The sequence below is a fragment of the Arvicanthis niloticus genome, chromosome 6 (assembly GCF_011762505.2).
Source record: "Arvicanthis niloticus isolate mArvNil1 chromosome 6, mArvNil1.pat.X, whole genome shotgun sequence".
In the NCBI taxonomy this organism is placed as follows: Eukaryota; Metazoa; Chordata; class Mammalia; order Rodentia; family Muridae; genus Arvicanthis; species Arvicanthis niloticus.
The window spans coordinates 58,803,425-58,821,705 of record NC_047663.1 but is presented as its reverse complement, the minus strand read 5'-3'; the positions used below and the strand labels follow the sequence as shown (position 1 = coordinate 58,821,705).

The window sequence follows — 18,281 nt, the reverse complement described above, 5'->3', positions numbered from 1 at the left end:
ATGATGGCACAAAAAAAGAAAGAAAGAAAAAAGGAAGGAAGGAAAGAAATAAAAGAAAAGTCTGCTTAAGGGCAAAACTCAGAGTTTTAGAAAAAGGTTGACAATTTTGACATGCTAGCTCTCCATGTTACTGTCTGAATCCTTTATCCAGCTGGACTTTAAATTAGTTTGGTCAATAAAGACACTTTTTTTTTTCACAAGCCAGCATAAGATGGGTATCTCCAGATGGCATGTGAGCCTCTTGGGTTAATAAAGTCTGCAAGACTCACAAGGCAGTTGGGAAAGTCCAAAAAGGGCCAGAAGTCATTTTTACAAACATTATATCTAGGAGAGGCTGGCTGAGGGATCTCTGGGCTGCAGAACGCAGTATGAACACTGTCATTAGTACAGCCACCAACCATTCCATATCCAAGATTTAACTGAGTGGGTATCATCATCACCACCACCACCACCACCACCACCACCACCACCACCACCATCACCACCACCACCACCACCACCACTACCACCACCACCATCACCATCACCATCACCATCACCATCACCATCACCATCACCATCACCATCACCATCACCATCACCATCATCTCTTCAGCATTTAAGGTGTTTTCTTAAGTTCCTATTGACAGCCACATGTGTGCTGCTTCCCTTAGAGAAGTGCAAGTTTTAAGAAGTATATGCTAGCCGGGCAGTGGTGGTGCATGCCTTTAATCCCAGCACTTGGGAGGCAGAGGCAGGTGGATTTCTGAGTTTGAGGCCAGACTGGTCTACAGAGTGAGTTCCATGACAGCCAGGGCTACACAGAGAAACCCTGTCTCGAAAAACAAAAACAAAAACAAAAACAACAACAACAAAAGAAGTATATACTATATTAAATTAGCTTTCCATATGGCAAAATACAGAAATTAGCAGAGTGGGGGGGAAAGAAGAGAAATGTGGCTTACCTGCCTGTAGAGAGACAAGAAATACTAGATGGAGAAGAGAGGTACTATGGGTAAGTAGAAAATATTTCCTACTGAGTCCATTAGTTTCTTAGAATTAGAACTCAGGTCTCTAGATGGGCTCTGTGGACAAAGAAATGCCACATCAAAAAGAGTGTGTCTGTGCTCTGAGACACAAGGTGGGATTTGATCTCAGTAACCCATGGAGACTCACCTGGGATCTGGCTGTGAGTCTCAGAGCAGCCACGTCTCCTTCTGCACTTTTCTCTTGAGAAAGGAGAGAATCCTGGGAAGACAGAGCTAAGGGCAAGAAAGCAGTAGTGACTGGGTCTGGACCCGTCCCTCTACTCAGATTATAATCAACACCCCTTCATCACACCACGAGTGCTCCCTGTTAACAGGGGGTCCAAAACAGCTACTTTCCAGTACTGTGAAATATGCTCAGGCATGTTGCTGCTCTGGGCTTGATTTCAATTGTTCTACTCATGACACATCCGCTCAAACAGAAACCAGAATAAGTCTACAAACTAGAGTAAGTTCCCATTATAATCTACCTGAAGTGGACTCAGTGGTTAAAAACAATCCTTTTAAAGCTTCCTTAAAATGGAGATTGCTAGATCTCACCTCCAAATTCCGACTGGTTGAGTTTGAGGTGACATCTAGCAACCTGAAAAGTAACCCTGGAGGGAATTTTGGCACAGTAGGTCACAGAGGGACGTTCAAGATACACTGGTCTCTTAGTACTGAAGTCAGCCCCTAACGTCTGTGCCTGTGAAGCAGGTTGTGAACGACCTGTATTGAAACAGCCCACACAGTAACTGTTGATAAAGTGGGATAAGGCAGGATACACACACACACACACACACACACACACACACACACACACACACACACACACACACACAAAGAGTCAACAACAAAGCTGAAGCTGAATTCTTGGAAACCAGGATGGGACAATAATTTGGAAGAACTTGTGACTACATTGCGACAATGTATGCACTGGTGGGTCCATTGTGCAGCACACTTAAGTGGACTGGGGACTGGCCCATAGTAAGCCCTGCAGCTTCTCAGAGTCAACCTATTGTCAAGACAGCGTTGACAAATTGCCATCTTTTCCCAAGAACCATTTAACCCACGACAACGGTGGGTTTTCCCTCAAAAGGAAGATTTCCACTCTTCCACAATGCACACCAACCCACGAGCAATTCTACCTCTTTTCTGGGGCTCTTCAGCCAAATCCGTCTCCATGATCACCGCCTCTTCCATGCCCCCAAGGTTCTACTCTTGTCTGGTTCGCGCAGTCAGCAGTCCACGGAGCGTCGAAGGACTTCTTCCCTCTTGGGCTCTGCAGAGAGTCTCTCAGATCACGTGCGACCTGGAAACCAGGGAAAGCATCCTGAATCTGAGTCCTCACCTGTCTGTTGCTGGCGCTTGGAGCTGTCCCCTAGGGGACTGAGTGCCCAAGCGGTACAAGGCACAACCTCTCCAGTTCTCCAGTCTGCACCGGGGTCCTGGATGGCTTGTGGGGCGGGGAGGGAAGGGGACGAAGCTCAAGAACTACGAACTCCAGTCCCACCTGGCAGAGAACGACCACCGGACCACCGCCGAGGTAAACGGAGAACCTCAGCATCCCACCAAGCAACTCACCTCCCATCCCAGGCCTGACAAAGGCTAGGAACTTCTCGGGTTAGCTCTGAGTCGCGCATGCGTGACATTCTGCTGGGCAAAGGCAGGAACTACAACTCCCAGAAGCACCTGTGAGCTGCCAGACCCCCGTTTCTTGGCAGGTTGGGACCACGAGTGGCTCAGCGGCACAGCGGGATCCCTCCCTCTCGCGAGAGAAAAGGGTGCATCGTGTGTGAGGTTGGACGTGGGAGGTACAGTGTCTTTCTCTGCACCTTTGTCTGCACAATTGCGTCTATGTAGCATCAGCCCAAATTTCTTTACTGTTATCATGTGTCTATGGCTTTTAGCCATGGTTTTGCCCTCCCCAAACTCATCTTTTGTCTTCAAACTATATGAAAGCTGTAGTTTTAGATCAGGATTCAGGTAGTACTCTCATCCATTCCAGTGGTCTTGTATTCAATCTATTTTGCAATCGTAAAAACGTGTATGAGCAGAGCTGAAAATATTGCGCCAGTTTCCACACACTTGAGCAGTAAGTTCTTTGCAAGGAAGAATATTCATATGTCAAAAGAGTTGGACTCTCAAGGGGCTGTGGTTCATTTACTCCAATTGTATAAACAGCCCACCTCTTTAAACTCTCTGCGTCTGAGCAGCCCCACCTCAGTGAGTTCATTTGCTCCAATGCACCATTTGCATAGGCCGGAACCAGAATACACTAACTTTTGATTCTCACCGTCTAATCACCAGATCCTTTCGTTAGATTCAACTCTCCATTGTTCATTTCTCTCTGTTTCTACTATGTGCTGTACCCTCTTCTGCATGTCTGCCTTTGCTCCTACACTCCTTCTCCTCCACCACTTCTCCCTCTGTGACTATTATGATCCTTCCTTTTGAAGACATCCCATTTCCTCTACTTCCGTCATCCCCACTGGCTTCCTACTTGAGGTCTCATTGTGCTCCAGACTCATTAGATCCAGTCTCTGTCTTTCCATTGGGAGAGAGAGACTCAGAGGGAGGCAATGACCCTTGGTAATCTATGCCACTTTTTCCACTTCAGATCTGTATAGGTGCAATCCTCCCCCCCCCAACACACCCAACTCTCTTTTTCTGAAAACCCCCCAAACCCCGACTTTTCTTCTGTCCGCTGGTTGTTTGTTTGTTTGTTTGTTTGCCTCACTTGGGATGATTTTCAACAACTCCTTACGACTCCGTTTACTTCAGTGGAACGTGAGCAAGAATGTATTGGGGCCGAGGCAAAGAAGGCCGTTTGCGCTTGCCTGCTGGTACAGGTGGAAGCTGAGAAGCTGCACAAGAAGTCTTCCCATCCAAATGCCCTGATTGGGACCCCAATAAATCCACCAGCTCTCAAGACTTGGGCCCTTTTCACAGCTACCTATGTCTGGGATTTAAGGTTCAGCTTGAAAACCCACTAATTTGTCTAAGACCACTGAGGTTATCCAGGGAATGGAGGAATCTCCTGGGGTGTTCCTCAAGTGATTACAAGAAGGTTTCCAAATTTACATGCCTTATGACCCCTCTTTCCAGAGAATATTAAATTTGGTCTTTTCTTAGTGATTGATGGGGGGATTAGCCCATTGTGGGTGATTCCATCCCTGGGCTAGTGGTCCTGGGTTCTACAGGGAAGCAGGCTGAGCAAGCCAGTAAGCAGCATCTCTTCATGGCCTCTGCATCAGCTCCTGCCTCCAGGTTCCTGCCTTGTTGGAGTTCCAGTCCTGATTTCCTTTGATGATGAGCAATGATATGGAAGTATAAGTAAAACAAACAAACAAACAAACAAACTCGTTTCTAACTTGCTTTTTGGTCGTCATGTTTCATCACAGCAATAGAAACTCTAAGACAGTGTCATATGTGGTTTATATAATAAAGTTTCACTATTGTTTATGGGCCTATTCCTCTGTTCATCTTAGCATTTTTTGCAGTCTCTTGAGTGTTTACTCTCTTTAAGCCTTGTATGCATGTATGTGTGTGTGTATGAACTTGTGTGAGCATGTGTGTGTATATATGTGCATGTGTGCATATATGTGCATGTGTGTGTATGTGCATGTGCATGCACATACATGTCAGGAAGCTATAGGAAATCTTTGGGAAAAGGTACAACATTCAAGGTAATGGGAAAATAATATAATCGACTTGGGTGGCAACCTTAGGTGTGTTTTTGGGAGACTATGGCAACAGGAGAGGAGAGGCAATTTTTATAGCATGGCCTCAGTTGTGGTAAAGTTAACATAAGGAGGGGCTGGATATTAAAATCCAGGGAAATCTGCAGTGGTTCACAGGGTACAAACAACCACTGTGCCTATGTCCCATCTGTTTGGTCACCGGCTGGGTTCTCCCTAGAACCTTATAGGTTTATCATGTTGAAACTATCTGATTCATACCTGTGTTCTCTAATAGCCTATAGATTTCAAAAGAATCAATGTATATATTTTGTCATTTTATCTTAACATATAACAGTGCCAGTCATAAAGTATCTCTGTCTTATTTTTGTGACTAGTCATATTGAAAGCACTGTGATTTCCTCTCCATGCCAGTGGCTTCTTTCTGGCACAGGGAACATTTTTACTTCTTTCTCCACAGACCTGGAGACTAGAGTCAAAACCAAAGGAGGTACTGTCTTGTCTGGAAAAAAAGTCCTATGAAGGCTGATGCAGGGACCCCTCGGTGTCACAGAGGCTGGGGACATGATGGCCATTCAAAAACCCAACAAGGAACCTAAGAGACTCAGGAAATACTTGTTTGTAAAAAAGACCTTCTATAGAGAACAGTAAGCCACACATCCCAGGTCTGGCAGACATGTTGGTGTGAAGTCTGACTCTGTCCTACAAGCAAGTGTATTAAATATTCTTTAATACACTTATATTAAAGAAGATGAAGATACCGATGAAAAAGTTATTCACTATAATGAACGTGGTAAAAAAATTTAACAACGATTCAGTTCATGTTCAATATTAGGAACTGAGTATCAGTAGCAAAATTACAGTTATGAAATAGCAATGAAATAGATTTATGGCTGGGGTTCCTAAGACCACTGGAGATGTGTGTTTTTCTGATGGTTATGACCCACAGGTTGAGAATCACTGCTCTAGTTCATTTTAGAGGAAAAAACTGGAATACAATCATGCGAAGGCCTTAATGACCACTCCACTCAGCATCAGAAAACCGACATTAGAGAGGTCTTATGACTTATGTAGAAAAGTCTGTAGCTGGGATTCATACTTCCCCAAATATAACAATATTCACAATGAGGAAGAATGTAATCTGCATAAAAAAACAGTAGTTCAGAACACACTCCCCACTGATGGCCAGAGAATCCAAAATGAAAGGCCACTTTCTGAGGTGAATATAGAAAAACTTCTGGCAATGACTCTTCTTTTATAGTACATCCATGCTGAAGGGAATCTGTGTGAATGCAGGGACTGCAGAAAGACCTTTAGTTATCCCCCACCAACAGATTCATACAAGAGAGAAGCATTATGAATGAAACCTGTGTCGTAAAGCTCGTACTGAACCCCAGTCGGGTTGCATTGGAAAGAGTAAGTCCAACACGAATCCACAGCGCGAATGCTGGGATGTGGGAAAACCTCCAGTCACAGTTGCTCCTTTATTGTCCATCGATTTGTTCACACAGGAGAGAAATCCCGCGCCTGTAATGAGCATAATGGGGTCTTCAGGCAGGGGTTACAGCTCTACCAACATCAGAGAACTCACACCTGATAGAATAGAAACCTTCTATTTGTAATGATGGCGTAAAGGTGTAAAAGCCTTTAGTGACCAATAAGCCCTGATCCAACACCACAGGACTCACACTGGAGAAAAAAAAAAACAAAAAACAAACAAGCTACAAATGTAAAGAGCATGGCAAAACCTCCAGTCAGAGCTCAACTCATATAAAAAAAAAACATGAGAAAATCCACACTGGCGAGAAACCGGATTGTAAAGATTGTGGGAAGGTTTTCAGCTAAAGATCATCCTGTTCTCAATGTCAGCAAGTTCATAGTGGACAGAAACTGTTCAAATGCCAGGAGTGCTAGCAAGCCTTCAGTAGAAGTGCCCATCTCACTGTGCACCGGAGCACCTACACTGGAGAGAAGCCTTCCCACTGTCATGAGTGTGGCAGAGTGTGCAGGTCTGGGTCAGCCCTAAGTAAGCATCACAGACGTCACATCATAGAGAATTACCCTAAATGTATAAATGAATGCATTCAGATTTTATTTTGTTAAATACTAAAGATTCCTTTCCTAGGTGGTTGTAATTGAGATGTTCTTTTATTTTGGGGGTGGCTCCATTTTTTCCTCCAAAATATTAGCATCCAGGATGTCACCCATCCAAATGAAAAAAAAATCTGAACTCTGGCATAGTTGAATGAATCAATAAGTACGTATGTGTGTGTATAAGTGCATTTTTAACTGTGCCTGAAAATGATTGTTACCATGCATTGATCTCCCCCCAAAGCCTCAAGAATAAGCTAAAGAATTGCACTTGTTCAGAATTGAGCCTGTTCCTTCTTTTGCTGATGGAGATTATGCTATATCCAACCAGAGTAGGTGCTTATGGTTAATTATTTGTCCCAACACTACCTTCCTATAGATCTTCATCTGAATACGTCGTCATTCCCCACAGCACATCTCTTCCTGTGTTCAGATATGGTAGCTTTACTTTGTTCATTTTGTGTACACTTCAAAAAAGAGCAAAAAAACCTCCATCCCCAATAATCCAAACATCAGGACCAATGACACCACACACCAAGAGAACTGGAAAGTTTATTGTTCATGCATGCAGAGGACTTTTAAGGAGAGTGAGGATATATAAGTTGGCCCAGAACGCCAGGAACGAAGAGTAGGTTTGGGTGTGTCTTGTTAGTGACTGGAGTAGGGGGTGGTGAAATAAACACCTAACTATAAATATCTGATCATAGGAAAAATAATGACATTTAATTGTAGTAAACATGATCATACATGTGCGTATGTGATCATATGTGTGCGTCTGTGATCATATGTGTGCGTCTGTAAGTTTTATCTTTCACAGATCTCTGTGACTTACCTGGGACTTGTGTAAATGTGCTTAAGCATCCTGGGTTTCTTTTCTTTCTATTATTCTCATTTGGTAGCAGTTCTTTATTTTAAGGACAAAGCTACCATTTAAAATGATTTCTCATCTCATCTTGAATCTTTTGTATCAAAATATTTCAAATAAATAACTTTTTTTTACTTGATGTTTTCTTTTTTGTTTTATTTGTCATTAGAAGGCATTTCTTTTAAGTAAAATAACAACATTTCAATGAAAACACAGGCACTGTGTCCAGAATCTAGCAGAGAATGGTAGTGGTTCTCTTCTTCTTCTTCTTCTTCTTCTTCTTCTTCTTCTTCTTCTTCTTCTTCTTCTTCTTCTTCTTCTTCTTCTTCTTCTTCTTCTTCTTCTTCTTCTTTCTTCCCTGCCCCTTACTGATACTTTAAACCAACTAATGCATTAATCTATCTGATATTTAAGTGCCTTGATGACATATTCTTAGATATGACTTTTTTAAAAAAAGGACTTATTTTTCCTTTGGCTTTAAATGGTCATGTTACCTTTTTTTTTTGTTGTTGTTATAAATTGGCTGGGATAAGAATCTTGAAAAACTTATGAGAAATGAAGAGGTGGTACTTGGCCAACCCAGTGCCTCTGCATGGGTTGCTGCCATTTTTGGTTGGCATCTTCCATGAGGGTATCACCATCTTTGGCTGATGTGACTACCACATTGTATGTCTTGGGTTGCTATTGAAGTGTGTGTGTGTGTGTGTGTGTATTGGGTGCAGCAACAATATGTATATCTTCCCATAGTTATATCAGGGATGAGGTCAGGGTCTCTGTACTGGATTTGGACTAATGTTGCTTATATTATGTTTATTTGGTCCCCAAAATTGTTTGCGAGAGAATCCACAGGTCTGCATGTAAGACACTGAGGGACCCTGCCCTCATTTCCGAGCCCGCTCAGCCTGTGGTCATGATTTAGGAAGATGGCAGCAGACTTGGGGCATGCTGCTTTGTTCAAGGTCTTGGAGCTCAGGCTTGAAAAGTTCAAATCATGGGGACAGGAATGCCTGGGGGCATGCTTAGTTGTTGTTGGGTTGGGTTTTTTTTTTGGGGGGGGGCACAAACTTTTAGCTGATAATAAAGGAGTCTATCCCTAAAGGTGTCTGCCTCCCTCAGCAGCTAACACTCTCAACAGAGAATGTGAGAATCATTTGCCCCAAAGGCAAAGGGGCCAACAGATCAAAGGAAATGGAGATAAATCTAGAATTGTACAAAATACAGTTTATAAGATCTGTGGCCCAAAGTATATCTTAGCAATACAAGAGCTCTCCACACCCCGAGGCAAGAGAAGGGCATATGAAGACAAAGGTGGCTTATGGACAACTAATAAGTGTACCAACTGTCTTTGAAAAACTGCTAACACATCAACTATCAGTTAAGAAACGAGGTACAGCAAAAGGAAAAGCTCGGCTATCGATAGCTTCATTTATCTTAAAGGCTTTAGACAGCCTGCCAGGGTCACCTAGTGGACAAGATGGCAGTTACAACCAGCATGACCATAATAAAGTCAATTACCATCCCCGCAAGGTTACAGAGACACCCAATGGAGTGGGTTATATTTCCAATGTTGGAACCTGTTTAGAATGTCACATCAGAGGACAGGCAACCAGAATCATCTTTTCCAAAGAAAAGGAATTAAGCAGGAATTAAGTCTGGTGAGGAAGGCAGGAAACTTTGAAAGCCAGGCATAGAGGAGAGGTGGGGCTGGCTAGGAAGGACCGCCGAGTGTGACCAGCAGAAGCTGTGCCTCAGTGGAGAGGGCTATGTGCTGAGGAGCCATTGGGTGCTGACTCAGGCATGTTCATACCAGCTTTATGAGCCAGGCTTCCTGGAATGTGTTATTTCCTCCCGAATAAGACAAATGACACTGTGGAGGTGCAGCTTCAAGAGAAGATTTTATGACAAAAGAATTTGATTACTCACAGAATGTGAGCCTTACACAAATATTCCTCATTAGGATGTTTCGGGCTCTCTGTGGTTCAAACGCAAATGCCGAAAACAAAAGTCAACTTAAATACCAATCAAAGGAATTATCCAAGATAATGAATGGTATTTATCTGGGAATATGTTAAATCTGAGAATTATGAGGAGAAAAAAAAAAAACAATCAGATCACAGTTGTCCAATTAAAGCAAGCTGCATTTGGGGGTGCACCTGGGACTGGTGAGCCAGCTGCCTCATCCTAAGTCAGGATTTGAGAGAACAGCCCCTGATGGCTTCTTGAGGTCCCTTTTATGTGAGTGACAAGGTGTTAGGGATGAGGCAGTTGGCTGTTATACATTGTTAAAAAGAAACAATGTAGAGGAAGGAACTATGGTAAGAATTATGTCATGTGAATGGGGTTGCAAACAGTTTATGCCAGATCTAAGAAACAGAAGCTTACTTTTAATTACAAATAGAAACCTTAACTTGCAAGGACTTAACACAGGACAAACAGGAAACTTACTCTTTTAGCTCCAAACAGGAACCTTAGCCTGCATAGGACAAACAGGAACTTCTTACTTAGAAAACTTGCAAGGAATTAACAGAGGACAAATAGAAACTTATTCTTAAGAGTCTCAACTACAAGCAAAACCCCTAGCCTTCGAAGTGTATTTTTCCTGTTTTGGTCTCACAAATAACATTTTGAGTGGAATGCTTATGCTATAGTAAGCTATGGGCACATTCAACAAAGTCCAGACAAAAGGAAGCTTTACGGATAAAAAGGGAAGACAGTTCATATATTACTTAGACACACAGGTCCCTGGCCTTGTCGATAAGAAGCTCATTGGTGGTGGTGCCATTGCTTAAGGAAGCTGCTCTGAGAGCGTCTTGTGTGAATTGTTGCAGTCTACAGAATGTTAAAGATAAACATTGTTACAAAAACCTGTGCAGAAGAAAATACACAAAGCTCACTCTTAGAACCGCAAGTCCTCCAAGCAGAATTTGTCTCAGACAGGCAGGAGGGCTCTAATTTTGACTGGAGGAGAGACTTAACCAGGAGGAAAACTTATCTAAGTGCCTTTACTAGTTTGTTAGGGCTGTCAGGGCCAAGGTTTTTAATGCCAATAATTCATGTCACATTTCTACCCTCCCTACTTCCTGGGTGGTTGCCTTAGCATGTGGGGAGAGAAGCCACGAATAGTGAGTGTTTATGGTTTGTGTCATCTTGATTATATTCACAGGCTTCCATAAGCTGGAGAACTAGGGTTTCAGTAAATCTGAGGGGCAAGTGATCAGTCTTTGGTCAGCTTCTTGTTTCACATCCTAAGAGAGCTCATTTGAAGAAGGCTTTAGCTCATCAAGTTCTGCTAGGCCTGGGACCATAATATTATTAACATATGAATTTATTCAGCATTTTAATGTCATTATTGTTTTCTCACAAACCCCAGTGTAAGGAGGTTACAGTGAATACTGTATTCCTATTTGGCAGATGAGCAAAATGATGTATTCCTGCATACACAACCAAGATGAACACAGCAAGGTCACACAGTCAGGGGTGCTGAGATAGGGACTCTGGTCACTTCACACTGCTAACTCTAGTTTTTCTTTCTCACTGTTTCTGTAACACGTGGTTAAATTTCCTCGTTACAAGCCTGACTCCTTACTAAAATGTCCTCTGTGAGACAGTAGCTATTGACTCTCATTCAAGTGAGAACTCAGTGCCTGTTGTTTAGTAAAACCCCAGTGCCCGTGTTAGAGAACTGGCCAAAAGAAGGAGCTGATAGAGGAAAGAACTGATGGGGCAAGATAGTGCAGAGGCTCCTCCATCTTGTATTCTTGCTAATGCCGTTTCTTGGTTTAGCTAGAATCAGATATCCTGGACAGAGAATCCTATGGAAAACCACCAAGCGCTATTCTAGGAGCCAAAGGTCAGGATAGCTTGTAATGCCCAAAATTAACCAGTAAGTCCGACCTGCTCGGGATCCAGGTAACTTCCTGGGATGCTGCGAACTGTAGCTCTTAGAAAATAACAAAGCCTCATGGGATTATTTGTTGTCAAATATCATTTGTTGTCAAAGGATTATGTTGTCAAATCGTGGAATTGACAACAGTCCTAGCTAACTTATTTTAGCCTTTGTTAAAACTACTTGCTTATGTTGACGTCCTTCAAGCTAACGGCTTGTCTTAACTTCTGTTAAAACTGTTTGTTTCAAACTGTTTCCTTCCACGAAGGACCCTCACTCTGTGTCCACTTGCAGCTCCTGAGCAAGATGCCAGGATGTGACTTCTGCTTTTAGAAATACCATTTTTTGGACACTCTGGGCTACACCTATGTCCCCTGAACAACTTGAGTGTGGTCACAGCTGACTGGAAGGAAGACTTTCAGTTGGCTATTCACTATGTCTGAGTGGTCCTCTCTGGTGAGCTCCTTGTAACAAAGTAGATTGGTCTGGGCAGTACAGAGTACAATGTACTGAACCTCCAGGCAAAAAAGCCTTAGGCAGCCACAGATCCAGTAGGAAGGAAGAAGGGGTTTAATGTTAAATAGACAAATGTAAGCTACAGGCAACATATCCTATTGCAGTTAAGATTCGGTCTATCAGCGGGCTGCTCCACACACATGGATGAGTATCTGAATGGTTTTGGTAGACTTGTAGGGTTGGGGTATCAACAGGGCTCCTGAGTGGGCCGAAGGGTGGTTTCAGATAGGATGGCTGTAGTCTTATCAGGTTGAATTCCCACCATTTCTTTTGAGCATTGTGGTGCGGTGTGTACTCCTGAAGTGTATTTATTACATATGCTGTTCTCCACCCGAGGAAACCCATGAGTGTAATTCCTCTCCTACACAACTAGGGGAGTAGAAATACAGAAACAGTTCTGACCACCTGGCTTTCAACAAAGAAGCATGAAGGGAAGCTATTTGAGTAAATGTGTATCCCAGGAGACATGGAGAATGAAGCTTCTGAGGTTCCAGAGCCATAGCCATCCTTTTGGGGACTTTGATAGTTACAGGTCCAAAGGAAACTCCAAAAACCTAACCTCCAAGAGGTAGCCTAAAAATATTCAAATATGAGCTCAACCTGGACGATAGAAAGATTTCTGGCAGTTAGATAAAAGCCAGCATTCCTCAGGAACTTGTGAAGCCAATTCCCCTCCGCCAAAGAAATCATTCCCCTTACCTCTGGCATGTGGCTCTCCAATAAACATACATATACCTGTCCATACTACCATCCTGCTCTCTGCCGCCTCACTTTAAACTCCCTCCAGCTCATGAGTATCCCTCCGCCAGCTGCTCACCCTTCTTAAAAAGTGCCTGTTGGCTCTCTCCTTTGCTCTTGCTAACCTCACTATTCTTCCTGTTTTTTCCCCCTGCTATTCTCCCCTCTCTCATAGTTACTTCTGGCCTTGTCCAGTCTGCTGGCCATGTTCAGTGTTCAGTCTACTTCTTTATCTCTCTGCTTTTGATTCTTCTGGATGCCTCTGAATCAATCTCTCTCTCTCTCTCTCTCTCTCTCTCTCTCTCTCTCCCTCTCCCTCTCTCATCTATAATAAAAACTTAGTCATACCATGAAATGGTCATGTCAGCACCCCTGTACCCCTTGCATACATCTGGTGCCAAAACCCTTGTACACAGGCAGGACAGAGAATATGTTGTTTATCTTGAAAATGATGTATTGTTTTCTGACCCTGGTCACATGCTAAGCTTTTGGACCTAGAATGAAAAAAGGTGTGTGTGTGTGTGTGTGTGTGTGTGTGTGTGTGTGTTCAGGGTTCTGAACCTGCAGTCCCTACTGAATATTACAGACGGAAGTCCAAGTTTTTCTAGTTATAGTTGGTGAGAAAGAGTAGCACGGCGGCCATTCTCTGAGATCTTAGCCTCTGAAGGGCTAGGCCTCACTAGTAAAAACAAAACCTGTAACTTGTACCCAGGGCTGCCTGTAGCCCTTTTTCAGCAAGAGACTGACTTACCCTGGCCATTGGCTGCCTGAACTGGTGAGGGGTGACCATGCCCTGGCTAGTCTGCCTGGCTAGTCTGAGGTAATTCTCTCCTTTATGAAGGTGAGTGCACCTTCCTGGAATGCATGGCACCTCAGCAAGCAGCAACATTAGAGGAGAATATTGTGACTGAGGGCTAGGTGCTACCAAGTCCCAAAGGCTGGAAGTCTGAACAGCAGGGACTTGGGACCTCTGTCTGTGCCACCTCTGAAAACTATGCCATGTCCCATGCAAGACAGAATAATTGTCACATATTTTAAAGGTTTGGTTTGTTCTCTATGTGTAGACTGTTCTGCTGTTTTAGTCATTATTTGTGAAGATAACAAGAGTTTACTTGGACTGTTACTTTGAGACTTATTATACCATGATTCTTAGCGCTGTTGTGGAGGGTGATAAGAAGAGTCAACAGAAAGAACACTATTCTTTCTATTCTAAGGAGGGTACAACTTAACTACCACGTTCTTGAGTCTGGGATGCATAAGAGGGGTGGGGGGCAAGTTCTCACTCTTCGTTCTAAGGGCATTACAGACTCTGCCAGGAGGATCCAGAATGAGGCTTCTGCTAATCCTGGCCCTTCGAGCCTGGGGAATAATAGTGGAGCTGAGAGCATCCCCGACTGCTCAGGGAGGAAATGGTCCTGGTGGCTCCTGAGACTGGTGGGTACCTGTAGCTGAAAGAGCAGCCAAAGCTGACATCAGCCAGTTTCTTCACCCAGAGCCTGTGATCTCCTGGCTCTGCTCTACTTGCTGAGTAAGACAGGCAGGGCTTCTCTTTCTTCCTGTGCTGTTGGCAGTCTGTCCTCTGCACCACAAGAGTGTTCTCCTGTGTTGTGGAGGAAAAGCATGTCCTGCCCTGAGGTGGCCCCTCTTTCCCAGGAGCATCTGTCACTGTCCCTGAGGGATGCTGGAGGCTTGGTGATTTGGTGGCGACACCAAGATCTCTGGAAATGAGAGAGATGATCCCTTAGGCTTCCCACGTCCTGTTCTTCTCTTTATTTTGTCCCCTGGCTTTTCTAGCAGCAGATACCACAGCAAACCAAGGGCCCTTTTGATTTGGGGAGAGCTGGGCTAGAGGCCTTTGGCCAAGGGCAACTTCCCTCTCCCTCATTTCCAGGAGATACAGAAAACGCAGGACTGTTTTACAGAAGGGCGACACAAGTTCAAGAGTCCTGAGGTTCGGGGGATTGGCTAGAAAAACTAAGAGTTTAGAGCAGTGACTTAGAAGTAATTCTTCCAACAGCATCAGCTGTCAGTCCTGACAGTCCATTCCTTACTAATGTGCGCTATTCCTTGCTAATGTTCACTATTCCTTACCAATGTGCACCATTCCTTACCAATGTGCACCATTCCTTACCAATGTGCACCATTCCTTACCAATGTGCACTAGTCCTTACTAATGTGCACTATTGCCTTGCTTTTGAATAAAGTTTCTTTGACACTTCGCAATCTGTGTGGGAATCTTTTTTCTTCCATTTCTGAGTAAAACACCCCAAGCAGATCACCTCCCGCTACTGGCTGTGTATGTTGTGTGAGTCATCACAGTTCTGGGCTAGGGAACCGCTTTCAATTCTGGGAAAGGATGGTAAACCACACCTGGTCCTGACCTTCCTGGTGACAGGTTTTTCTTAGGAATTAGGTAAAATTATAGTGGCTTTGATTAGATGAGAGAGATACTTCATTTTACAAAAGTCAGAGACCTGGGGGCTTCGAATGAAGCCAAGGAGACTTTCCCTGTGAGGCAAGGTGAGCTGTAGATGTGGCCAGAGAGTAGGGTTATCAGCGAGTAAGTCTCAGGGGAAATATTTATAGTGACTGGGAAGTCAGATGTGAGGAAGGAGATCCATGTACGTGCTTCAGCTCGGGTGAACTCTAACAATATCCCACCAAATGAAGCTAGCTAATCACAGAAAGATGCACACCTATGCTTATGCTGAGAATAGTTGAGATACAGGAATAGAAAGTAGAATGGTAGTTTCAGGCCTGGAGGGAGAGGCGATGGGGAATTACTGGTTATTGAGTGCAGCTAGTCAGTTGTGCAAGAGGAAACGCTCCAGGGACAGATGATGCATGCTGCCTAATGCTATTGAAACTTGCACTGAGAATGGTTGGAAGGCATACGGTTTTATTGTCTGTGTCTTGTGTTACGTGTACTCTGCAACAGTGTAAAATGAAAAGAAACCTGGGTGTAACCAAAGTTGGTGAGAAGCACTCAGGGAGAATTTCTGAGAACAGAGGGAGCGTTGAAGTGGAAAGGGAGGCTTGAATCTTCCTTCACTTTGGGAAGTGACTGGGAATCTGGCAGAAGACAGGCAGGAGGAGGGGGAGAAGGAAGGTGGCCTTGGGGACAGTGCTATGGTTTATGTGAGTATATACCCTAAAGATTCGTGTGCCAAACACTTTACCTTCTACGTGTACTAGTGGGAGACAGTAGGCTCTGAGAGGTGGCGCTCACTGAAACGTGGTTTGGTTTTAGAAGGAGCTGTTCTCAGAAGGATGGATGCAGTTCTCTTGGGATCCTGATCACTTCATGCAAAAATAAACTAATGGATTGTTATATAGAAAGACTGCACCACGTGCTTGGCTTTTTCTGTATATGGCTTTGTTATGCGGTAATACAGTTAAAAGGACTTTGGCCAGAAGCCAATCAGATGAGATTGCTTGATCTTTGGCTTTCAGCCTCCAAAATTTGAGTTAAACAATGGCCTTTTCTTTATAAAGTGTACAACCTTGGGTGTTTTATTTTATGGCAACAAAAGTAGACTAATATAAGCAACATTTTTGAGAAGGCAGGGGAATGGCAGGCATCTGGGTGTTGCTGTGGGGAAAGAGGACTCCTGTCTTTCCTATGATTTGATAACTAGATGAGAAAGGGGATAGGGTCAGCTGAGAAGTGGGGAGGGAGACAGAGACATTAGGGGACATTCAAGTTCCAGTTACTGTGTAAGGTGGCAAAAGAAACTAACGGACTGACTAAAATTGTTGGGATGTTCTGGGTCTTCATAGAAAGGAAGGGGTGGTCATCACAGAACATAGGAAATTAGACAGAAGGGTATAAGAGAATCCACAGTTTTATATCTTCAATCTTCTGGGTTTGAGGTGTTGAAGGGCATCTAAGGCTTGGACAGTTGTGTTCCAGTCCCTGGTAGTGGGGTCAGAGCTTGGGCCTAGCACAGACCTCCTGAAGACCCTGCTTAATGATAAAGAAAATTCAGACATTTTGATGGCTCCCGTGACAGGCCTCTAGAGAGACCACTGTCTTCCATTCTATGTCCTGATCAGATAGTGCAAACAAAGCATTGTTCTCACCCCCAGGGAGCTCAGGCACAATCTCTAGGAACCAAATCAGAACTCTGTTTGCTAGCCTTGGTTTAGGTCAGTATCTCAGTTATGAAGTTTAGAGAAAACAGTTGATATACCAGATGAAGGTGGGACACAGAATCAAGTTTCCTACACTGTCACGACTGGGCAGTGTCTGTTAACTCTGGGCATTGATAAGGGGACAAGTGCTGCCTGTTCACTGTGTTAAAGTGTTAGTCATAGAAGGGGGTGTGGGGGACAGGAAATAATTCCTTAATGAAAGATGAAAAAGTAGGAATGAGACAGTGAGAGAAAGAATGAGAGATGAGTGGGAACCAGAAGATGGAGATAGCAGTCTCCCCTCTTTCTCTTCCACCTTTGAGGCTGTAGAATGTGGCAGGCAGGGCAACCACTTCCTTTCCTCATTCTGAGAGAGGTCAGAGACTGAGAGGCATGTGGGAAAACCAGTTCGTCTTCTGGTAAGGTCTTGGTCATTCTGGAAATGTCTGTTAGTATTGAAGAAGTGTCTAAGAATGAACTGGGCTGGTTGAGCAAGCTCTCTGTTTTTATGTCTGGAGACAATAAATCCAAGAAATAAATAAGGTTCTTGGAATTGTTTTTTGGAAACCTTCAGAGGGTGGGACACTTAGAGACAAGGACGCTTGGGGAACTTGGCTAAAAAGTAGACTCTAGGAAATCATGACATGGATGCTCTAGAGTGTCTTCAAATAGGGCTGAGCTGCATCTGGGATGAGTTTGCAGCCTTTTGAGTACTCCAATTCTGAGAAGCCTGTGGATTTCTTGGGTTTTTGACAAGTTCTGCCAAGAAATATTTCTGGGTCTGTCTAGTTTACCCCAAGGAAGCAGAGCTGCATGGTGATGCCATATTAGATTAATCTCAATCCTGAAGTCCAGAGCTCACTGGACCAGAACTCCTCTTCCCACTTTGTCTCTATTCCAAAGTTTTGCAAATCCACCTGAGTCCATATAGGGAGCTGAACAAATTGTGTTCTTGTGGGGAGTGGAGAACTTAGAACTTCTCTGAGACACAGAAGTTGGGGTACAGGGCCCTAGAATAATCCTTCTGTTAAACAATGTGTTGTGGGCATGCCATGTTTGGAAGAGCTCTTTCTCCCCAGGAACCACTTGCTTCTCACCCTAGCCTCTAGCCACAAGCTTCATCCCTCTCCTCATCCTCCAAATTCATACACTTAGGTCAAAACCCCCATCATCTCAGAGCATGACTGCTTTTGGAGGTAAGCCTTTGTTAACAGATAATTAAGGAAAAAATGAGGTAAAATGGTTCCCTAATTCAGCTTCACTGATGTCTCTCTAAAAAAGAAGCAATCAGGACACAGACAAGCATAGGGAAGATGGTGTGAAGAACAGGGGAGGGTAAGCCAAGG

At 43.8% G+C, this 18,281-nt stretch overlaps 1 protein-coding gene across 5 annotated transcripts in view; it reads right to left on the bottom strand.

Annotated features, from left to right (window-relative positions):
- The window catches only part of Znf286a (zinc finger protein 286A), a 30,191-nt gene that overhangs the window by 8,482 nt on the left and 3,428 nt on the right, over nt 1-18,281 (bottom strand). The window contains exons 1-3 of one of the 5 annotated variants that reach the window (XM_034507902.2): nt 2,589-2,686; nt 2,153-2,316; nt 1,156-1,241 (exon numbers count right to left, since the gene is read on the bottom strand). In XM_034507902.2, coding sequence (XP_034363793.1) covers nt 1,156-1,241; nt 2,153-2,207 — 141 coding nt within the window. In that variant the 5' untranslated portion in view covers nt 2,208-2,316; nt 2,589-2,686. The other 4 variants (XM_034507903.2, XM_076936617.1, XM_034507905.2 and 1 more) reach the window with 4 other exon arrangements.